This window comes from Lepidochelys kempii, chromosome 1, assembly GCF_965140265.1.
Source record: "Lepidochelys kempii isolate rLepKem1 chromosome 1, rLepKem1.hap2, whole genome shotgun sequence".
Taxonomy (NCBI): domain Eukaryota; kingdom Metazoa; phylum Chordata; order Testudines; family Cheloniidae; genus Lepidochelys; species Lepidochelys kempii.
Genome location: NC_133256.1, coordinates 326,569,424 through 326,594,871, shown reverse-complemented (window position 1 = coordinate 326,594,871; position 25,448 = coordinate 326,569,424). Strand labels below are relative to the sequence as shown.

At 41.1% G+C, this 25,448-nt stretch overlaps 1 protein-coding gene across 2 annotated transcripts in view; it reads right to left on the bottom strand.

Moving 5' to 3' along the window:
• Nucleotides 1-25,448, bottom strand: part of RELN (reelin) — a 449,490-nt gene that overhangs the window by 99,103 nt on the left and 324,939 nt on the right. For both annotated transcript variants that reach the window (XM_073328520.1, XM_073328521.1), the window contains exons 23-27: nt 12,714-12,851; nt 10,977-11,163; nt 5,943-6,148; nt 2,903-3,074; nt 2,412-2,612 (exon numbers count right to left, since the gene is read on the bottom strand). In XM_073328520.1, the coding sequence (XP_073184621.1) occupies nt 2,412-2,612; nt 2,903-3,074; nt 5,943-6,148; nt 10,977-11,163; nt 12,714-12,851 (904 nt within the window). The remainder of the gene's footprint in view (nt 1-2,411; nt 2,613-2,902; nt 3,075-5,942; nt 6,149-10,976; nt 11,164-12,713; nt 12,852-25,448) is intronic.

The window sequence follows — 25,448 nt, the reverse complement described above, 5'->3', positions numbered from 1 at the left end:
GGAGGTCAGTCAGGGACAGGAAGGAAGGTGTTGTATGAACCTCACCTCTCCTTCCAAAATAATAGGTGGAGGGTGGGAGACCTCTAGAACATGCCAAAGATGGAACAGAAGGACCTTTCGCAACAAAGTAGTTCTCAAGAAGAGGCGTTCCCAGCTATAGCTAGTTAAATTATTCATTGCAAGAAAAAATGTCTGTGAAATGTTGCCATTTTTGTTAAATAAGGCCATATAGAAAAGTCCTATAAAATTTCACAGGGATAAAATTAATAGGGTTCTGCAGAAATTACTCTAAAGCCTATAAAACAGAAAATGCTAGCCCTTCTGTAGATCTGTGAACCATCCTACATAGAATTCTATAGAAGGGATATGGTTCTCTATTATATTCTATGTGCTTATGCAATAAGGAAGTTATGCCTAAATAAGATGTTTCATTATCTCACCAATTCTATCCCGACCATTCATAGGTGATGGCAATGGAGAGAATAGGTTTCTAATTTTTGCTAGAGCAAAAAATACTAAATCCAAAAAGAAAGAAAGGTTGAATTATGCTAAGCAGAAATCGCTCAGCTATTTCACAAGGATGTATAATTATTATGCATGGGGGGAAGACGTAGAATTTTACCTATATATCAATAACTTTTGGACTACAAGTGATCACAGACACTTAAAACCACTGGGCCCAATCTAAGCAAAGTCTATGACGGAGTGCTCATCTTACTTTTAACACTCCACTGCAAATGCCTGACAATCTACTGGAAGCAGGTAGTAATACATACCACATCCAGACTGTAATTATTACTGTCTCTATTTCCTTTATTAGAAAAAGAACACGAGTAGCTTCTATGGTTAATTTTAATACTGTGTAAAACACAACATTTAAGACCTGATTCCGGAAAGCACTTAAACATATGATTCAAGTAAAGCATAGCAATGGAACGTAAGCAGGTTGAAGTTAATCACCTACTTAATTGATTTCCTAATCTATACACACATAAAAGGAAGAGGTATTACTGCTTCAACAGAGACTTTTTTTGTTTCTTAGTTTATGTTACTTTGCTAAAAGTTTCAAGGATGGAAAGCATTTTAAATAGTAAGTCTGCTTTATTTAGACTGGTTTCAGAGTAACAGCCGTGTTAGTCTGTATTCGCAAAAAGAAAAGGAGGACTTGTGGCACCTTAGAGACTAACCAATTTATTAGAGCATAAGCTTTCGTGAGCTACAGCTCACTTCTTCAGATGCACATCATGCTTGGATCCCTGCTGAGTATAACACCTACAGAACAATGATTTTGTCACTCAAGTAGAAAAAGTGTCAAAATGTGATTAGCATATTATTCTGGTGAAATTGTATTTACATATTTAAGTGTTTTTTGTTTTACAAAATAGTCTGAGGCATAACACAACGGACACTGATTTATGTAATGTACTGTAGTCCTCAGATGGTATAGCATTTTATCACAGAACTTCTAAATGGGATGAGATTATTTTACAAATTCCCTTATTCTAGCCAACTTTCCTATTTATATAACTGTGGGAATTATATTGAAAAGCTGCCTGTAAACATCTGATCTCTTTAATAATTCTGTTTGTAAATTATTCAGTATCTGTATCCACCAATTATGTAAGGACCATGTATTTGTGGCTAGCTCATTAAAATTGCATTGCAACCGACCCCCAGAATTCACCAATGGGATTTCATTATAAACTCAATAAAATTTTGATTAGGGTTCAGAAACAACAGCTTGTCAAAGCAAATACACTTCCTTTTGAGTTTATATTCTGATGTACTGTCACAGCAAAGACAATTTTGTAAGCCCTTTAAAGAAGAGAATACTAATTGGAGCCTATATTCACTGCCACAATAAAAGTAAATTATTTGAAAAACCCACATTGGAGTATAGAACAGCTTGTAAATTCTTAAATACTTTCAAGTATAAAAAAATGTACTCATGCCACTTGGAAGCTTTGTAGTCACTGGGTACCAAATGGGATACATTCTCTTTCCATACCCCACTGCAGTAGCATTTCCTGATACTGAATGGAATATAATGACAGTCATTTCAAGTCATCACTTCAGAGGCTTATTAAGATATAACAAATTTTTAAAATTTATTTTGGTGAAACAGACAAAGCTTTCCTGTTCTATGGTTGTTATCCTTTTCTTTCAGAAAGCAGGGTCTTGTTAATAGAGTACAACAACATACTTATGTCCTCTGCATCTTTTACACAGACAGAAATGGGAAGGATGTTTTGCAACCTTTAATCTCACAAGTAGTTCTTACTCATATGAGCAGTCCTGTTAAGATCACTACGATTGCTTGGGTGAGTAAGAGATATTTACATGAGAAAGGGTTGCAGGATCAACCCACTATACCTCAACCTCAACTGGAGAGATCTGAAATAAAAGAATACCTTGAACTGCAGGACATATCCAGGTTTCAGTGTTAAATCCCGAGTCACAGCAAATCGATCTCCATCTGATTTACCAAATATCATTGCTGATGGGGTGGCAGAACAGAAACTTTCATTTTTGGTCATCCCTTCATTAGCCAACATCAGCCACACACTGAGCTGGTTCATAGGGTAATCAAATGCTGGCTTCTCATAAAAGTTCTGACAGAAATGAAAGAGACATCAAACATCACCACCACACTGTATGGAATAACAATGAAATAACTTTTAAACACTCTTTTCTATCTTGATGCATGTAAATCATTTAGCACCAGGATAGGTGCTATCTATAGGTGCTATCTATTATGAGAAGGATTATACAAGTACCTAGACAGACAAGGATATACCTGCAAATACTTCAGTTTTCTTTAAAAGCAATCAGTAAATTCCAAGAAAACTCTATTAAATCTCCTGCTTCATTAAGGTACCTATTTACCGGCATTGCTTATTACCTGTGGTAAAGTTGGGTTAATGACAGGAATGATCTGCTTCTGCTTTTCTGACAAAATGATGATATCATCAATGGCCCATTGGTCATAGCCTTCCCCCGAAAATACTGGCTGCCACCAGCGGAATCTAGTACAAGGAGTCTTTGCAGCAGCCGGAAGCTCAAGATAGACAAATCTAAAAGACAAGATTTTAGCAGAACTTTATAGAACACTCAGTTCTTAAAGAGACACATGAAACAATGTAGACCAGACGGTGGAGGCCAGAAAAGGTAAAATCTGTTTTACAGGTGGGAATCATTAGAAATCTTCCAAATCCTTGGATATCAGCTCCCCATCTGTAAAATGGGGATAATGATACATCCTTTGTCTGTCTTGCCTAGCACAAGGGGGCCTTGATCTCAGAAGGGCTTGTAAGAAGCTATTGTAATAAAAACAATAAATAACAATAATTTAGAAAGCTATCATTGAAAGCAGGATTCTGTTTCATAACAATTCTCCATAGCAATATCAGAAGACCATTTCAACAAATCAGGCATTCTCTTTTTGGTGACATCCTTACACCAAGTATCTTTCTGATAAGTATAGGAATAAGAATAACAGTAACACAAAGAGTTATTTTATGTTCTATTTGAATAAACTTCATTAAGTATCATTGTCTTGGACATATTAGAAGTATGTCTTATGGGTAAACATAGACTACTTTAGTCCAAACAATGTCATACTTTGAACTAATTAATCAGGATACACATTTTGGCTGGTTCTTCATTGAATACAACAGGATTTTCAAATGTTCTCTGTTTAGTACATATTAAAGGAATGAATCCTATTTTGTGAGTTATTTTTAACACATTAATTGAAATCTAAATTAGAAATAAGTTTTAATGGTCTCTCTTTTGGCAACTCAGGAAATCCTCCCATACATTACCCATTGTGGGTGTTTTGTAATTTATTGCGTCTTTTGTTATTAGTAAGCCCCTAACTTCTATGGTGATAGCAGGTATAAATGTCGATAAAATAAGTAATAAAACAATAATACTTGATGTCATATGACCGAAATAGGGTTATCAGAGTAACGTACTGATATAATTGAAATTTCATCTATCCTTCCATATTAACTATTTGTAACATTGCAGGTGGAGCTGGTTGTGATGCCTATAGTTAAGGTTGCCCTACATTTTCCATTATAAGACCCAATTTTCAGGTGCATATAACTTTGCTAAACTTTAACCATTCAGACTGAAATTTTCCATGCTGGGTGACTGCCTCAAACTGAACTTTTTGAGGGAAATTTCAGCAAAAAATGGTTCAGCCATTTCTGAGAATGAGGTTAGGGAAATACATTTTTGCATATGTTAAATATCCTTATAACTATTTCAATGAGCAGCTCTAACACGTCCATGCTTTGGAGCAGGAACTTGAAATTTGGCAACAGGTCAGAGAAGCCAAGAATCAGAGGGATGTTTGAAAATCCAACTACATTTTGCTGACTTATAACACTTTGAAAGTCACCGTTCAAAATTGCTCAGTAGAGGTTTGCAAGAGGCTGGTAGCTAAATTCTCTGTACATTCCCTCTGCACTGAGCACGTGCCAACTAGGTCTTTCCCTGCAACTGCTCCTCCTGCCTGCTATGGGCTGCTGTGGCACCAGGCACCAGATTGGACAGTGGTGAGACTCAGAGCTCCCTTTGCTATTGCCCAGGAAGCATGGAGAAGAAGGAAGAAGCAACCTGACTTGAATGTAAAGGAGCAGAGGTTGGTAGGAGGTGACTGGGCCAGAAGGGGACAGATGGGATGGAGGAGAGAATACAGGGGCAGAAGTGCATATAACTACTAGAGAACATTCCTCTCCAGAACCTGAAACCTAAGCAGAGCTGGCTGGGAAATGGAAATCCCTTCCCATGCAAAATTTTGCATTTTTTAAAAAAATTTTCACCCTGAATCATGACAAAAAGTCAAAACGGTAACATTTTTCATGGGAACTTTTGGCTTCCTTGTTGCCCACCTTGTTGGCTCTTGTTTTCACTGTAGTGAGATTGACAAGAGTCTTCCAGCCCAACTGCCAGAGTGGCAGACAAGCCAGGGTGGTCAGCTACTCTCCAGCTCCAGAGCCAGAGGAGTAGAGTGCATGAAGCACTCAGCCTTTCTGCCTCTCACCACTATCTCTTGGAGCCAGGGAGGCAGAGTCATGGCACTCAGCCTCGCAGTCCTTCTGGAAGGCTTTGATAAGAGCCTTCCAGGCGAGCAGCTGGGGAGCCGTCATTTTGACATTTTCTATGGAAAATGAAAAATTTTAAGCAAAATTAAAATTTTCCCATGGAAATTTTCAATTTCGCAAAAAGGGCATTTTCCATGGAAAAATGATTCTGACAAAAATTCTTGACCAGTTCTAGTCCTAAGTTACTTAGGTGCATTTGAAAATTTTACCCTCAATTCTTCCGTGCCTCAGTTTACCATCTATAAAAATGGGATAATTGTATTTACCTACCTCACAAGGGTGTTGTGAAGCTAAATACATTAAAGACTGTGAAGAGTTATTACGGTAACAGAAGCAAAATAAGTACCTAAGATAGATAGATGTAATTAAAGTAACCTTAATTCTGGCATTTCCTAATTTTGGAGTGTTTAACTTGGCATCTTTAATGTTCTTTTAATGTAGTTTTTTGCATGTAATATCAATACATATTCATCAGAGCTGAAACCAGAGATAAAAGGAAACAACAAATTTCTGCACCTCATTTTGGACAAGTTCTATATTTTTCTGTTAATTTTGTATATGTATTAGTAGTGATCTGGTCATGTTGCACATTGGATTGAATAATTGGACACTTTTATTTTTCACTAGTTTTTCTTTACGGTCCATCTTTATTAGATTTTTTCCATTCCTAGTCAAAGTACTTTACTATTGAAGCCTGGAAGAGTTTTCTTGTAATGGATTTTACGCATTATGACTTACAGTGTTTTTGTTTTGCCTTTTAATAAATTGAGAGAGAGATTTTTTAAAAAGTCTTATATGATATGGCTTTAGTTTGAACCAATATCTTACCTAGGTTTGCTGAAGTCAGAGAAGTACATTTCTGCGAGTAGGTGCCAAGTGATACCTCCATTGTTGCTGTACTGCAACAGCACACCTTCCTCTCTGTTGTCTGGTTTATTGCATGAAGAGCTCTCCCCACCTATCTGAATGTAAAACTGGATGAAATCTGCCCAGGTGGTGTCCAAATCCCAGCTCATCAATTGCCTTTTTCCGTCCTGTAGTACAGAGGCACATGAAAAGAAAATAAATATACTCAGATTGTTAATCATCCCGCTAAGACACTTTTACTGAAAATGTCTAAATGTCAAACACAGTTGTATATGGAAAATTATGTACATGTCTAGAGCAATAATCTTTTGTAAATTGATTTATGAACCAAATTAAGTTCTTGAAATTCTGCAGCCAATTGCAGATTTTATTGACTTTAAAACTTTTTTTAATATGTAAAAAATCCCTTGATCCTCACAAAATTAAATTAAAACCCAGTGATATTGTTTCGCCTTGAGATATATAAGCTTTTCTGACATAATATGGAGCCCTCACATGAGGAAAGTCTACCTGGAATGAGGAGGTGGTGGGGTAAGATGACTGCAACAGCAACTCTGCTGTGGGGTCCAAAACTGGCTAGCATGGTACCAAAATTGGATTATGCTAGCCAGGGAGGGAGCATAGCCAGGGTGGAGGGAAGGGCTGATATTTCCCTGGGAGCCTCCATGGCAACTTCCTTCAGCGACTGAGCTGGAATTGAAAGCTGTCCTGGTCAAGCTGAACCTCTGAGGGGGGAAGACATGTAAACACACACTCTTCTGAGGGTGTACCAGTCCTGGATAACTCAGAGTCCGTCAAGTATTAGAGGGGTAGCCGTGTTAGTCTGGATCTGTAAAAGTGGCAAAGAGTCCTGTAACACCTTATAGACTAACAGACGTATTGGAGCATAAGCTTTCGTGGGTGAATACCCACTTTGTCGGACGCGTGTAGTGGAAATGACAGTCTGGACCTATACATAGGATGCTTCCGCTGATGTGCACAGGCAGAAATTGTGGAAAAACAACATTGCATGCCTCATAACCTAATTCGTGCAGAATGCAGTGCCATCCACAGCCTCATAAACAACCCTGACGTTATAATCAAAGAGGCTGATAAAGGAGGTGCTGTTGTTATCATGAACTGGTCTGACTACCAAAAGGAGGCTGCCAGACAACTCTCCAATACCAAATTCTACAGGCCACTTTCCTCAGATCCCACTGAGGAATACACTAAGAAACTGCACCATCTACTCAGGACGCTCCCTATACTAACACAAGAACAAATCAACATACCCTTAAAGCCCCGACTGGGGTTATTCTATCTACTACCCAAGATCCACAAACCCGGAAATCCTGGACGCCCCATCATCTTGGGCATCGGCACTCTCACTGAAGGACTGTCCAGATATGTGGACTCTCTACTCAGACCCTATGCCACCAGTACTCCCAGCTATCTCCGTGACACCACTGATTTCCTGAGAAAACTTCAATGCATTGGTGATCTTCCAGAAAACACCATCCTAGCCACCATGGATGTAGAGGCTCTCTACACAAACGTCCCACACACAGATGGAATACAAGCTGTCAGGAACAGTATCCCTGATGATGCCACAGCACAACTGGTTGCTGAGCTCTGTGACTTTATCCTCACGCACAGTTATTTCAAATGTGGTGACAATATATACCTCCAGACCAGTGGCACTGCTATGGGCACCTGCATGGCTCCACAATATGCCAACATTTTTATGGCTGACCTGGAATGATGCTTCCTCAGCTCTCGTCCACTCACGCCCCTTCTCTACCTATGCTACATTGATGACATCATCATCTGGACCTATGGGAAGGAAACCCTGGAAGAATTCCACCACGATTTCAATAGCTTCCACCCCACCATCAACCTCAGCCTGGACCAATCTACACGGGAGGTCCACTTCCTAGACACCACGGTGCAAATAAGTGACGGTCATGTTAACATCCTACACCAAAAACCCACTGACTGCTATGCCTACCTTCATGCCTCCAGCTTCCATTCTGGACACACCACACGATCCATTGTCTACAGCCAAGCGCTGAGGTACAACCGCATTTGCTCCAACCCCTCAGACAGAGACCAACACCTACAAGATCTTCACCAAGCATTCTCAAAACTACGATACCCACATGAGGAAATAAGGAAACAGATCAACAGAGCCAGATGTGTACCCAGAAGCCTCCTGCTGCAAGACAAGCCCAAGAAAGAAACCAACAGAACTCCACTGGCCATCACATACAGTCTTCAGCTAAAACCTCTCTAATGCATCATCAGTGATCTACAACTCATCCTGGACAATGATCCCTCACTTTCACAGGCCTTGGGAGGCAGGCCAGACCTCACCCACAGACAACCCGCCAACCTGAAGCATATTCTTACCAGCAACTACACACCACACCATAGTAACTCTAACTCAGGAACCAATCCATGCAACAAACCTCAATGCCAACTCTGCCCACATATCTATACCAGCGACACCATCACAGGACCTAACCAGATCAGCCACACCATCACCGGTTCATTCACCTGCATGTCCACCAATGTAATATTTGCCAGCAATGCCCCTCTGCTATGTACATCCGCCAAATTGGACAGTCCCTACGTAAAAGGATAAATGGACATAAATCAGATATTAGGAATGGCAATATACAAAAACCTGTAGGAGAACACTTCTATCTCCCTGGACACACAATAGCAGATTTAAAGGTAGCCATCCTGCAGCAAAAAAACTTCAGGACCAGACTTCAAAGAGAAACTGCTGAGCTTCTGTTCATTTGCAAATTTGACACCATCAGCTCAGGATTAAACAAAGACTGTGAACGGCTCGCCAACTACAAAAGCAGTTTCCCCTCTCTTGTTGTTCACACCTCAGCTGCTAAAAGAGGGCCTCATCCTCCCTGATTGAACTAACCTCATTATCCCTAGCCTGATTCTTGTTTGCATATTTATACCTGCCTCTAGAAATTTCCACTACACACATCTGAGGAAGTGGGTATTCATTCTTGAAAGCTCAGGGTCTGTGCGCAATGTACGTCATCCCCTGAACTAGAAGGGGTGAATCAAGCTTCATGTGAAGAACTGAGATACTATTTCAGATAGGTTTGCTGTACTTCTCATACATATAACATAAAATCCATTCTACCAATAGAATAATCAGCTACAGAATTAGGTTAATTAAAACAGGCCTTCAGTTACGCAACGTCACAAAGGAAATGCAAGGGACTAATTGAAAGAGTTCCATGATGAAAACATGCCTACAACTGATTAAAATGAGATATAAAAGATAAACAAGGAGTCAGCAGAACAAAGCCAAAATTAATCCAGAAATGAGAGACTGATAATGGCAGTAAACATTAGAAGTTCAAATACAAAGTGGCTATTTGAACAAATGCAAAGAAATAGCAACACATGTGTATGTGCTCTAAAAACAACACACAAATGTCAGCCAATGATTACAAATAATTTATTATAACATCTATCACCATGGCAGCGAGGCGCATTGAACACAGAACATCTAAACACAAATTAAATAAGTCACCTTCAATTATGGCACTCAGACTGCTGCTACTGAAAAAATAAATGCTAACCTAACCCTTAGAGATCAATAGAAAGAAGCCAAGAATTTCTAAATGAGATTTTCACCCTTCCTAAGCAGAAATAAGAAGAAAAATAATAAAAGAGAACCCCAGATCATAGCAGGTTAATTCTAATTTAGCAAATTACTTTGAGAAACTTGGCTTGAGAAAATGAGCCAGAAGGAGGAACATCTAATAGAGAAGACAATTATATAAAAAATCCAATTATCACAATTAGCTAGTTATACTGATTGGTCTATTATGAAATTTTCAGTACTGCATTGCATTTCCAGGAGACTTGGCTGTACACATATACATAGGTGCTAGAACTGGGAGTACTGGGGGTGCTGCCACACCCCCTGGCTTGAAGTGGTTTCCATTATATACAGGGTTTACACTTTGGTTCAATGGCTCTCAGCATCCCCATTATAAAAATTGTTCCAGCACCCCTGCAAGTATATAGGAGTTCTGAAAATTATTTGATGGGATAGATTTTTGTAAATGAGATAAACAACATACAATTACACAGCTTAACATATTAGCTTATTCCTCTGGGTCTGATCCAACTTCTAGAGTCTGCAGTGGCAATTGGATCAGGCTCGTAAAAGGAAACCACATAACTATGCGTATAGTTTTCCTTTCTGTAATTAAAATTAGATATTACAGCAATGTAAGAAGAAAAGTAGATCTGTGACCACAAAGCTGTTCTCCTAATCTTACATTTGGTTATAAAAGTATCTTTTTGCTTTCATCTGATTACATATTATTGATCTGCAGATTTCCTAATTTTCTCTTTGTTTCATGTTATTTTTGTGTGTGAGTGAGCCAACTGAGTCATGCAAACAAAGCATCTGATAAGAGCTAACCAAGCATTTTCCAGAAAGCTGGAGGAGTAACATATCTGTATTTTCACCAGCTCCAGTTCTTTGACTTCACAAAAAGTTGCATGCCTTGAGGGTGTAGGGAAAGAACTAGCCTCTGAAAGAAAGACTACTGCCCTTGTTTAGGAAAAAGAATGAAAGAATAGTCACTAATGGGAGTTGTAAGTTACTTGAAAGAATATACAGCATATATACAAATCCTATTATAAACAATAGCAGGATTAATATGCAAATTTCTCAGGTACATCACTGATCCTTTAGTTCCTCCCATTACACATGGTATTTCTTAGGTGAACAATCAATGTCTGCATTCCCAATCCTTTTTGTCTGTAAAAAGACTAACTTGGCTTTGTTCTGCACATGTATCCATATTTTTGTCTAATTTGCATTTACGTACTGCATGTCATCTACTCTTGTATCACTTTCTAACACACACCACCAATCTCCTTCTTTGTTGCCGTACAACCATATTAGGTTCCATTTAAAGATATATGTAAAGTGTTTCTAATTTACCCAACTCTTGGGTGTACCTTGTTGAAATAGAGTGATGATCCAGAAGAAATGACCCCACAGCCTTGTTCAGGTTTTACAATTTCTCCCCCAATAACTTCCTGCCATTCAGTCTTCAAACCATTTGGGTTCTCAAAATCAGACATTACAGTTGAAGGGAGGGAAGTCTCAGGGTGACATTCAGTGCCCTGATACCCTGGATCACACCTGGAGAGAAGCATAAAGACACCAGGCTCCTAAAGATACATACATATTCTACTTGATGTTATCCACAATTACTTTAAAACAATGCAGCAGCCCTTCTAAGTTAGATGTGAAATAATCAGACTCCCTGGAATCACAAGTTCAGGTCCTGGCGTGGTCAGTTCAGCCCTTCTGAAACAGATACACAGAAGCTACTATGTATGTAGATCTTTTTAATCAGACAAAAACGTAATGGCTATTCTGTTCCCAGGGGTATTAAGGGCCAAATTTCCAAACAGGCCTGCACACTTCTGTACATCTTCCGACCTGTGTATTCCACAATCCCTGATTTGCCTGGGCACACTCCTACATATGAGTGTGCAAACTGGAGGGTGTATTAGCAAACTGCAATTGGAGCATATACAAGTTGTCCACTCACAGAAGGGACCATGAACTGTTAAAAATCTGTCCTTACAAAAAGTTTTATGGGATATTTAAGAACAGGGGTTTGTCCTAGTGACGATGATCAAAACTTCCCCTCCACTTACAGTTACGTAGTGTTGCTGTCTCTCTTCCACCAAAGATGGTTACATTTTAGTGGTTAGTTATACCTGCATTTATTTAGTCAAAACACTCTTTTGGGATGGAAGGTAAATGAATGATACCATGGGGAGAGAAAGTCAATGGCATTTGGGTTACTAACGTGCATTTGTGATTTAGAAAATCTCTCCTGTAATGACCTATCTTGTGTGGACATGTACCACAGCTCAACTCTGCGTCTTAGGTTCTAGAATATTAACAACTATCAGAGATTTTCTTCCTGCTCACATGGCAGGAGCATTTACTTTTGGTGTAGATGGATCTTAGTTGTATCCCTGCTGTCCCTGTGAAGTTCTGGCCATGACGTGGAGCACCACTTTGCAGTGTCCAAGTGGTCTTGAAATTTGTTAGTCGACTATACTTTTCTATGTTTTTACAATGCAGATAAACATTAATTGGTTATGTTTTTTCTATATCCACCACCTACATAATTTTTAAAAATACCATCATATCTTCTCTCTCTAGCTATTTTAAAACATGCCAATCACTGTGGTATCTAGATGATCTTGAGGCCAGTAGACACTAGCCAAGTCCCTGGTGTAAGTCACAGAAGCCTAAAGACAGCTCAGTGTGATCCTGGCTGCCAAATAGTACCCACCCGGGGTCCACTCTGACAATATGGGATCAGCTGGTCACAGCAGTGCCCTGGTCATATCCCCTATGCCTGGGACAGGATGGTGATGCTGGAGTAGATGCAGTTATAATGGTCCTTACACCACTGACGGATCCCTCCACAGCCTGGATCCACCAGGTATATGCCTGCTTTGCTTTTGGGGACTGGAGCACTTGTTGGCTTTTGTTCTGGCCATAATGGTTTAACAAACACATTATTTCATTTATTTATTTAGATTTTAAACGATTGAAAGATACATCTCCAAAACTCTAGGTGACCTAACATCCTTATAACACAATACATAAAATCCCAGCAGCATTCAGAGTCACCATTTCCAGAGGAACTGGGAAACGTGCAATACCTGCATATGCCATGGTCGCACCAGCCGTGTCCATTACACATATTTGAACATTGCTGTCCAATGTAGATGTTGTCTAAAGCCCATTCATCTTGGACTGTGTAGTAGCACTGACTCCAACGGAAACGTGTAGCACTGGACCTGAAAATTAATAACAAAATTGTTTTATTTGTAATGCTTTACACAACTCTCTGCAAGAGGCTAGAATGCAACAAAGCAGAAATACAGAATAAACTAGTTCTACAGTTCTACTTGTAAGAGATTGACACAACCAAACATAGATTTTGATAAACTAATTTTCTAGGTAGAAGCACCCTTATGTGCAGGAGAAAATGAGGGACAATCCAATTATTCATGACGTTTCTGAGGAATGTTACAGAGATGCTTCAAATGCTTTATGCTTAACAGAAACATGAAGTTTAAAAACTTCATGAAGAGGAGCAAACTTCTATTCAGTAACATTCTGTGAGCATGAGAAGACATAAAACTAGAATTTCTGTATGTTATTTCCAGTCACTAACAGTTGTGTCATTTTTACTGTACACAAAAGTTTCACTTTGTTGAGACAATATTACAAGAATTTATGATCTGGTTATTGACATTTTAATCAGTTTTTAGAGGCAGACATGTTTTACACAATATATTTTTGCTTTTATTTTAATATTTTTTAAATGACCCCCTGTTGGCTAGGCACTCAAATGAAATCCAAACCCTGTAATTTCATGCCATGTGTTAAAGGTGTAACATTCCCCACCCATAACCCAGGTTTTGTGGTGGTTGTAGTTTCTGTCGTGCTGGTAATCAGACTTCTCCACTTCAGCCATTTCTGAGACCAAGGCTAGAGAAAAATACATAGCTTTGGCCATATTAAAACAAAAGAAAACAAAACAAAAAATATCAAAAGAATGTTACTAAGGTTGCAAAGTCAAGAGCTAAAAAGAAGAAATGCCAGAATTAAGTATGCCTGTGCCCCTGTATACATGTATGCAGTATGACATCATCTTTAACAATATGATCATATACCTTTTTACCCTCAGGACCCTTGCCTCATTTAGTGCTCAGGATGGACCTCCCTTGGGGATGAATCAGGATTATGTTAAAGCAAGCTGTTGTCCATAGGACCCCTAGCTCATTTGTTCCTGAAGTTGGTAGATGTGGAGAGAATGAGGCAGGGGAATGTAGGGAGAGAAAGGAGGGTCTCATGGCTGAATGCTGTCCTAGAGAATTGGATTCTGCCCCTACTTTTGCCAAAGAATTCCTGTGTAATATTAAGCAAATCACTACACCAAACTTTTCCCAGGTGGCCACTAAGTGAGAGTTCCTCATTTTGTAGGTGACAGCCTGAGACCCTGGGCCTGATTTGTAGAAGTGATGAGCACAGAGCTGTGCTTGAAAATAAAAAGTACTATATGATGCTAAGTACTCTGAAAAGTCAGGTCCCAGGCATCTCAAATGGGACACCCAAAATTAATGGATATATTTTACCATCATCTCTGTGTGTCTGAGCTCCCAATCTGTAAAATGGTGATAATATTCCACCATCTCAGAGGAGGGGTTTGTGAAAATAAATTAATTAATGTTTGTGAAGCCCTTGGATACTATACTGATGAGCTCCACAGCAAAGTCTCTCAGGAAATTAACAATTGTGTCTTCAAAGTAGAGTCTGAATAGTGTGCTGTAAATAAGACAGAGGACACATATTGAACAATGAGGCTAAAACAAAATATTGAATAGCTGCTGATTAGTGGAGCACCGTGCTTCGTGAACACTGAATGAAGCAGGGGATCTGTGGAAAAATAATATGTGATTATGTAATTAAAGACTGTCTCATAATGTATACGCATAAGGGAGCTAAAGTAAGATTGCTCAGGCATCCTTAATTTTGGCATTTCTTAACTTTTGTGCGCTTCACTTTGCAACCTGAATAATGTTGTTTTAACATATTTTTACTTTGATTTGATATATAATAGTGAGAACCACAGAAATCCATTCACAACTGAACAATAAAGTGAAGGCTTCTTTTGCATAGGAAGACCTCACTTTCTTAAAGATGTTTAAAGGTGATAGAGCTATAGCCAGACATATCAAAATGTCTACGCACTTGTGGGGAAGTGTATGTATCCCGATACTCAAAAAATGAACAAAGCAACAAGGTTAAACAATTCAAATTTGGGAATCTTAGTACATTCTGGGAGTTTATTTGAGCATTTAAGTCAGGGATGGGCAAACTATGCCCCAGAGGCCACATCTGACCCTCCAGACGTTTTTATCCGGCCCTCGAGCTCCTGCTGGGGAATGGGGTCTGAGGCTTGCCCTGCTCTAGTGCTCCAGCTGGGGAACAGGATTGGGGATTTGCCCTGCTCCACGTGGCTCCTGGAAGCAGCGGCATGTCCCCACTCTGGCTCTTACACGTAGGGGCAGCCAGGAGGCTCCACACGCTGTCCACACCCCAAGTGCTGACCCCGCAGTTCCCATTGGCCGGGAACCATGGCCAATGGGAGCTGCAGGGGCAGTGCCTGCGGACAGGGCAGCATGCAGAGCCACCTGGCTGCTCCTCCACGTAGGAGCCAGAGGGGGGACATGCCACTGCTTCTGGGAGCTGCTTGACGTAAGTGCCTCCTGGAGCCTGAACCCCTGACCCTCTACCCACCCCAACCCCCTGCCCCAGCCCTGATCCTCCTCCCGCACTCCAAACCCCTCTGTCCCAGCCTGGAGCAATCTCCTGAACCCCCTAATGCTTCATCCCCAGCCCCACCTCAGAGCCTGCACCCCCAGCCTGGAGTCCCCTCCCACACCCTGAACTCCTCATTTATGGCCCCACTCCAGAGCCTGCACCCCCAGCCAGATCCCTCATCCCCTCCCGCACCCCAAAGCCCAATTTCATGAGCATTCATGGCCCGCCATACAATTTCCATACCCAGATGTGGCGCTTGGGCCAAAAAGTTTGCCCACCCCTGATTTAAGTGATAGTTAGAATTTGGTTTAAAGCCTTCAGCTAAAGGTTTCTGTTCACCTTTAATGCTGTAGGCACTGCTTTTTCACCCAAATGAACCATTTCCCCCCCCCCATTCTCAGTAACTACTTTTTATCAAAAATATAGTGAGAGTTTTACAGTATATAGAGTTAAAGCACCTGGGCAGGTTTGCAGATTAAATATTCCTTCAGGATATGATGTATTGACAAGTTACATCATAATAGCTATGAATGATCCATTAATGCCTATCACTTCATTTAATCCACAGAATAAAGACTCCCTAAGTACATACAGACACAACTGTCCATAAACATTCCGAGTTAGCTTTTACTGTTTATTTTGCCGGTGACCTGAAGATAATGTGCCATTGACTCCTTCCATCCCCACCCAAAATCCTTTAAATTTTTAGAACTGTGTTTCTAAAATTCATTGAAGTATATCAAGGAACACTAAAGCTCATTGAACAATGGTGCTCCTCAAGGTACCTTAATCATTTGCACTTCATTGAGATCACAATTTGTAATTCCACAAGAAGAACCATAACAATCGGTATTCGCTCTTATTGCATTCAAAGAAATAAAAAACCCACTGACCACAAGGAGGAATATTTTTTGTAAAAGACTGTTTTTAAATGCACTGAGAGATTATTTAACTCATATTGTGGTTCCAAGTTACTGGAGTAGAAGCATTATCTCTACATTCCCTTGCTTTTAAACGATGATCATTGCTTCACAAAACTCAATTATGCAGCACTAGAAACTGTGGGGGACATTTTCAAAGGCATTTAAGCACCTAACTTCCACTGCATGTTTTCTATTATGTAAGTAGTAAGCATGAGTCCTAGACACAGTTTCCTGTAGCAAAAAAATCTAGAAGGTATAGAATAAAAGGCATTTCCTGATTTCCCCCAGTTGTCCTGATTGGCTGCCCATGGTGCACAGCCCGGGGATACCATGACACACAGGGCTGAGAGGTGGAAGCAAAGAGATTTTACACCATCAGGCTCTCAACTGCTCTGCACAAGTGACAGGACCAGCAGACCCACTGGTAACAATTTACATCTCTTTTTGTGCAGAGTGTTGTGCAATGTACGGAATGCGGAATTTAAAAGTTCATCCACATTTTATGTGGCAGCACTGCAGAGATGCTGCATCCGGCCATGCACTGCACAGCACTGTAGCCGGGACTAATGGACTGTGCAGGAGATCCTTTGCAACTTGCCAACAGTGACAGACCAATAGGGGCCACTGCATTGCCTGCAAACAGAGGTGACCATTCCCACAAGAAGAAGCCTCTCCTCCAGACATATCTTCCTGGATATGAAACTGTTTCAGTGACCTGCCTTGTGCTTCTGAATGTGGAGTAGGATTTATGCCAACTGCAATGTGGAGTTTGAGTACTGAGCAAGAGTAATGGAAGTGCATACATAGTCTCTATTCTTAACATGGTGTGCTAGGCTATAGCCGCAACTCCAGTAACTATTAAAGAGTGTTGTGGCTAAAACTTGGTGCATTGACTTGAAAGGAAGTCCTTTCATTTAGCAATGGCATGAGATTTGTTTCTCATATTTACAGGTAGTAAGTGTATTGAGTTGAACTTTTTAGACCAACAGAAATGTGGCCAAAATCTTACCATAAAGAGCTTATGTGAAAACAGCTTGATCATTTTGTCAGAAACTGAGAAACGGATGGTCAGGCCTAGTGGTTGAAGTAGCAGTGGTCAGGCCTAGTGGTCAGGCCGGGGACCAGAGACACAGTCAGAGCAGAAATCAAGAATAGGATTGAAACAAGGCTGGTGCAGGATTAGGTGCAGTCTGTCAGAACCACAAAGTGGCAGGGGATACTCCCAGCGAGATAGTGATATTGAACAGACTGAGTGGATGCTCTCATTGGGAACCTATATCCCTGGCTTTTGGGTCACCTGGTTAGACTGGCACCTGTGGACTGCCTGAGCCCCGGTTGATGTGGAAACCTCAGGTAATCAGGCTCAGGGATGACTAATTAGCTCAGCAGCACTTATTGGGTTCAGGCTGACAGTACTAATCAGGCTCAGAGATAACCCATTACATTTCCTCCCCTCCCCCCATTCAAAAGATGTCTACCAGAGGTCTTTGGACCAGGCTTATAAGGGTGTAATTGATAGAATTCTCAAAGTGGATCTGGTGCATGTATGTTTTCAATGGGCTCCCACAAACGATCAGCTGGACCATCACCCTCCCAATCAACAAGGTGCATGAGCTTTCCTCAGAGAATTTTGGAATCCAAAATTTGCTTCACCAGGTACTCCTCATGCCCCTGGACCATGATGGGTGGAGGTGATGGTTGTTCTCATCTGGGCAAGGAGTTGTTGATGTGCTTTTTCAGCAAGGAGATATGGAATACTGGCTGCATTTTCATCACCTTAGACAGCTGGAGTTTGAAGACCACAGGGTTGATCTTTTGGAGGACCCGGAATGGGCTAAGATATCGATAATCCAACTTCCTTGAAGGCAGAGTAGAGTCAAGGTATTGTGTTGAGAGCCATATTTTATCCCCAACTGTGATTTGAGGGGTTGCTCGCTCATGAAGGTCAGCGAAACACTTTTAATCTTTTTGGGCTGAATCTAGATGGGTTTTCAATTTTTCCTGGATGCAGTGATGGTGTTTGACTAGGTCAGAGGCTGCAGGTACATAGGAGGCTTGTGGCATGGACCAGTGAAACCGAGGGTAGAAACCACAGTTGGCATAAAAATGAGTCTGGGGGTTGATCAGTAGTTGGAATTACTGTACACAAATTTGGTGAAGGGAAGGAGGGTAATCCAGCCATGGTGATGATAATTCACAAAGCAATGGAGGTACTGCTCCAGAATTTGGTTCACTCGTTCAGTCTGCCTATCAGTCTGGGAGTGATAAACTGAGAAATTATACAGTTCAACATTCAGGAACTTGAACAATTCCTGCCAGAAGTGTGAAACAAACTGTAATCCTCGGGCAGTGGAATCAGAGCACCAATGGGTTTGGTGCAGGGTTTTTTTGTTCGAGCACAGACATCACAGGATTCAATGTAGGACTCAATGGATGAATGTAATTTTGGACACAAGAAATATCAAGAGACCAGCTTCAACATTTTCCAGTGGCTAAAATGGCCATCCAGGGATGAGTCATGGCATAGCTGGAGTATTGCTAGATGTGGTTCACCACTGGGGATATAGATCTGGTCCTTAAACATAAGAATTCCATTCTTGACAGAGAATTTCGGTTTAGGAGCTAAGTCATACCACTTGAAATAAGGTTTACTGCAAATGGATCATGGGGTAGGAGGGGCTTCACATGAGAAAGCAAGCCATTGTCCACCATCACACTGATGAAATGGCAAGCTTAAATACTATGGGACGTTCAGGAGCCATATTTTTCTTGTCCAGCTACTCACCCTTGTGGACAGTGCATTGGGTTTTCCATTCTGGGGAACAGGTCATGGTGAAATCGAACCTGGAGAAAAAAAGGACCACCAGATCTGAGGCTGGTTGAGAGCCTTTCCTGTTTGCAGGTACTCCAGGTTCTTATGGTCTGTATATTCCTGGGTCAGGAAACATGCACCTTTCTGAGAAGATGAAGATGCCATCTAGGTAGATCATCACGAACTAGCCTAAAACATCCCTGAAAATGTCCTTGACAAAGAGCTAGAATGTGGCTGGGGCATTGGAAAGACCAAAAGGCATAACCAGATAGTCAAAATTATCGTGACAGGTGTGCAATGCTGTCTTCAATTGGTTACCCTCCAAATAAGACGAGACTGTAAGCCTCACAAAGATCGAACTTGGTAAATACCTTTGTGGAACTGATTCTTTCCAACAGCTTGCTGATCAAAGACAAAGCATACTTGCTTTTGATGGTGATTTTGTCCAAGGCATGATAGTTCATGCAAAGGTACAAGGAGCCATTCTTCTTTTTTCATAAACAAAATTGGGCCCCAGAAGAAGATATGGATGGATGGCTGAAGATCATTGCAAGATTTGCATCAAGGTATTTCTGGTTCTGATAAGGAATAAATTTGTCCAAATGGAAGTTTAGCCCATTACTGGAGATCGATGGGGCAATTTTAGGGTCTACATGGGAGTAAAGTATCAGCATTCCTTTTATCAAATACATCAGCAAACTCTTGATATTTTGCAGGGATTAATGTGCCATTAACTCCTTTAATCTGCTGGTCTCAGAAGGCAGTAGGTTTCTCAGTGCTGGTTCTGTTTGGCCCGGACTCAGCTAGACATGATTTTTGGCAATAGCTCAACTCAAATCATAGCTTGAGCATCTTTCATAAAATGTGTGGATCGTGCACTGAGCGCCATGGAATATTGAGCATGGTCAGAGAGTGTGGTGAGAGTGTGAGTGTGAGGGAGCTGGGATTGTTTAGCCTGCAGAAGAGAAGAATGAGGGGGGATTTGATAGCTGCTTTCAACTACCTGAAAGGGGGTTCCAAAGAGGATGGCTCTAGACTGTTCTCAATGGTAGCAGATGACAGAACGAGGAGTAATGGTCTCAAGTTGCAGTGGGGGAGGTTTAGATTGGATATTAGGAAAAACTTTTTCACTAAGAGGGTGGTGAAACACTGGAATGCGTTACCTAGGGAGGTGGTAGAATCTCCTTCCTTAGAGGTTTTTAAGGTCAGGCTTGACAAAGCCCTGGCTGGGATGATTTAACTGGGAATTGGTCCTGCTTTGAGCAGGGGGTTGGACTAGATGACCTTCTGGGGTCCCTTCCAACCCTGATATTCTATGATTCTATGATTCTATGATTCTATGACTTAATTAAATTAAAATGCAGAATCTCTTGGTGATCTTGGATTTCAGCCTGGAAGGGCATGGTTTATTGGACAACTGAACAAAAGGACAGCATGCTACCGTCAATCTTTACCACTAGATCTGGGGTGGGATTCCTTTGTACTGGCAGCTGATTAACCTTAGTGAATCCAGTATCCATGAAATTGCTAGAGGCACCAGAATTCACTAGCACAAGCTGGGTTCAATTCACCTCAGAGACGGAGAAAGACCTGCAGGTGCAGAGGATGACAGTTCATGGCTGCCAAGACACATATGGGCAGAAGAGGGGACTTTGTTGGAGAACTCAACTGTGAGGTTACATCCAGATGCAAACCCTCTAATGGGGCTGGACATGATTGTTTCCCTGGGTCTGCTGAAGGTCTGGATTTAAGGGGCACACAATGGCAAAGTAGGGCCCCCCCAGTACAAAAGGCTGTTCTGATGCCAATGCTCCTTCTCCTGATCAGTGAGGTGTCTTCACTTCACATCAGTCTGCATAGGCTCCAGTTCTAGGACAGCTCAAGGGGATGGCTGGAATGAAACAGGATGAGGCTGGAGTTGTGTGCACCTCTTCTTTCCTTGGCATCGTTCGAACAAATTACTCTTAATCTGGAGGCACAGTTCAATATACAAATCCAAACTAATGGGAGGTTTGACCTGTACCAATTCATTTTTCCTGTCATCGTTCAGACCCTGGAGTAAATGCTGAATCTATGCCACCATGTTCCACTCTTGTCAGCAACCAGATGCTGAAAACGAGCAGCATAGGTAGACACAGGCTGACAGTCCTGCTGGAGAAACAGCAGTGTGGCTTAGATGGTATGGGCGCAATTCAGATAATCAAATATTACAGAGAAGGTGTGGATGAACTTGTCAAAGTGACTGAGAATCAGGCTGGCCTGTTCCAGGAGTGGCTAGCTCTAGTCCAGGGTTTCACCAGTCAATAAATTGATAATAAGCCCCACCTTGGACTGATCATCAGGATACATTGCAGGACTCATCAGGAATAAAATCAGCACTGATTAAGAAAACCAGAACTTCTGGTGGTTCCCATCAAATCCTTCTGGCAGTGAAACCTTTGGGCTGTGTCCCAAAGATACCATGGCTGACGGTAATGGGGTTATCTGTGGCTGTGGGGATCTGTGAGTGGAGGAAGGCATTCTCCAGATGCAATTGGACAACTTGATCCTGAAGACTCTGGACCATCTCTGTGATCTCAGTGATAAACATAATTCCAGGGGTTTCCATCTCGGCTTCTGGAGTTGGGCACAAAAGGAGGCAGCCTACTCAAACTGTCAGAAACTGATAGATGATCAGTCCTCGTAGTTAAAGCAGCAGCAGTCATGACTAGTGGTTGGAACTGTGGCAGTCAGGACTAGTGGTCACCCTGGGGACTTAAGCCAGGGGTCAGAGCAGGAATTAAGAACGGGGTTGGAACAAGGCTGGAGCAGGACTAGGAGCTGTCTGTCAGAACCACCAAGTGGCAGGGGATACTCCTAGCGAGGTAGTGATGTTAAGCGGACTGGAGTGAGTGCTCTCACTGCCAATATCCCGGGCTTGGGGTCACCTGGTTAGACCTGCACCTGTGGAGTGGCTGAGCCCTGGCTGATTGATGAGGAGCCCTCAGGTAATCATGCTCAGGCATGAATCATCAGGCTCAGGCTGAGGGATGAGTCATCAGCACTCATCAGGTTCTGAGATGACTCATTACACTGACTAGGACTAGAACAGAATGCTGGGGTTTTTTTTGTCTTTTTGTTAAAAAAGAAAAAAAATTAAAAAGCTTCTCAGCCATTGTGCTGGAATCTCAACAAGCCAGCTATATCATTGTAATGCAAATGAGAGTGTTCAATGCAAATGTGATCTGCAGCAAGGCAAACAGTGCGGATTGGTTCCTTACCACAGCACAGTGGTAAATTGGATAGAAGTGATTGGAAGGAACCATATGAAAATGAACGTGACTGTCACATGGCTCTGAATAATAAGAGCTGTTACATATCTAGGTGTCTGTCTGGATTAAAGAAAATGTATTTAAACTAAACTCTTGGTTGCAAGAGCAGCGTTAACAGAAAAAACAGTCCCTCCCATACTTTTCGAAAGCTCTCCAAAACTACACTGCAGCTCAAGGTAACAACTGGCTTAAAAGGATTACTCCATTAAAAATGGTAATCAAGATTTTAAAAAGCCATGTTAATTAAAGAAAAAAGAATAAAAGGCGGAGTGTCAGCTGCATTCTCAGTGATAAAAAATTGGCTGTCCGGACAATTACCATTTGGCCACCTACTAAAACAAAAAGTGTAATATCAAAGATTTATATAAAAATAATTACTGGGGAAAAGCACCTTCAATTTGTCACAACTGTTTCTCAAATTTTATACTTTTTCTATGGCTCGAAATCTGTTTTTGGCTTCCTGATGATATTACCTTTGAGTCAGGTTAATGTCAAATTTAAGTTATTGTTATGGCATTACAGTTAGAAAAAAGGAAGAAATCATACTGATTCCCAAATGCAGAAAAAGGTACTGCAAGCAAAACACTCTCCTCTTTCTTACAGAATTTTTGTGATATATAATTTAAAATAATGCTGCCTTCTCTCCTGGTATTAAGGAAACTTGAGGAGCCAATGCAAATTTGAGGCTGATCAAAATTATATTTGCTACGTTCTGAGATACTGTAATTACATTTACTCAATTATCCTGAAACTCTCATTCAGTCATTAGGTGTTGATTTGTTTATGAAGTCAGCAAACTGGCAGCTGTTTGTTTCTCATTAAGGCCTGTTCTTATGTAAATGTCTTTCATAAAATTGAAATAAATTTTCATCAGTGTTAGAAATGTTCAATTCACGTACAATATAATTTCAGAGAACAGGTGCATACATTTGATTTTCCCAATGCAATTAGATTCCTTATAACAGATTTTCTAATCCAACAGATCTCAGCTAAAACAGGGACCTTGTAAAACCATGATTAAGTGGATGCACTGCATTTACAGATGCATGTCAGTATAAAAATACCAGAAGATTAAAAAAGGTTTACGCCAAGGAGAGACACTGTTTAAATGACTCATTTGAAAAGGAAAATGATCCAGTCCCACGGTGAATATGCACCAACTCTAGTTCCTTTTTCAAAGCCTGAGCAAAAGGACTTTGCATTACAGGAAAAATTCATCTCTCAGAAAGTAGAGGCAGAACACAGAGCATCCCTGCACACCCTGGCTACAGCTCTGACTATCACCTTTGGCTTTGGGCCTTAGTAGAGGTTGTGGCTCCTACCTACACAAGACTCTGATTCAGAGGATCCATGTAGTTCACTGAACCAATGGCCAACACCAGTGGAATTGCATTTCTGTGGCCTCAGAGCAAATTTAAGGATTTGGTTCCAAGTAAGTAATAGAGATACTAGATTGACTGAATGGACTTACTGCTACATTTTCATCTCAGAAAACCTACAGAATTAATAGTTACAATAATAAAAATATATGTACATGAGGTCAAATGATAAAAAGAACTGCTGATTTATTTAAAATTTGTATTTATCAAGGGCTAAATTGTGCTTTCAAATACTAACATGGCCATATGGGGGAGTAAGGGTACCTCCCCACCTGGCTGCACTAGGGCTACCTAGAGCTTGGGTCCAGTCCTCAGTGCAACTAGGGGGTGAACAAGAGGTTGGGGAGAGATCAGAAGGCCCTGGAGTAGGTGATGCCACGGCTCAGCTACTCCCTCTATGCTGCATCTTAGAAAGGACTGACATATTCTCTCATCCTCTAGCAGAAGAGGGGCTTGGTACAGTTCCTCCCAGGGCTCTGCCCTGGGCTGTGCAGCTTTAATGGCTGCTAGACTAGCTGAAGATTAATAAGTCTGCTACAGCCTTGGCTAAGAGAGATAGGTCCTTTAGCTCATGCATCAAGCTTCCAAGGTCCCAGGTTTGGTGCTGGTCACGCCGATTGGGGTCTGTCGACATTACACAGTGATAATTTGTACCTTAATTTCATACAAAACTCTACTAACAGAAGGAAATCTTTTCAGACACAAGATAAATTGGGATATATTAATTATTTATGCATGGCATAAACCAGTAACTTCACTATTATTTCACTGCGACTCTTCCCTTTAAACATGTCTCCTAAATTGAAAATGGAATCATTTTCTTCTGTCATCATATATGTCTAGAAAACCTAAAATGAAAAAATGCCTGTATTAACATCATTTGCACATTTTACATTATAACTTTAGGTACTTTGTATGTCTTACTACTGAGTTTAAAAACAACTTATTTCGGACCTGAATTCTAAAAAGCGTGAAAAGCTTCTTGCAAGCTACTGAGTGCCCTTGGGCCTCCCAAATTTGACATCTGAGGCCACTCAGCACTCTGTAGGTTTGGGACTATTATAATCTAACTATTTGTTCATTGGCCTTTGAATGGTAATGTTTAGTATTTTCTGACCGATACTTTATACAAAATATGTAGAGACGTGCAGATGAAATGACTTTCAGCCAGCCTATGGAGAGTACAGAGTTAGGCCGATCGTGGCTCCCAGTGGCTGTGGTTCACTGCTCCAGGACAATGAGAGCTGCTGGAAGCAACGGCCAGTATGTCCCTCGGCCCGCGCTGCTTCCAGCGGCTCCTATTGTCCTGGAGCAGCGAACCGCGGCCACTGGGAGCCGCAATCGACTGAACCTGCGGATGCGGCAGGTAAACAAACTGGCCTGGCCCGCCAGGAGCTTTCCCTGCACAAGCGGCGGAACAAGTTTGGGAACCACTGCATTAAAGGATCAGAGTTTTAGTGTGTATTATGTCCTTTGAAAAAACACTTGATGTTCTTACCAATACTTCACAATCTAATCAGGTTAGGAAGATAGTCAATGATAAAGTATTGTATCTGGGCCAAATCCAGCAGCCGTTTCTCAGACAATACATCCATTGGCTTGAGAAAGGGCAGCAGGATTTGGCTTATTCCTTGTGATA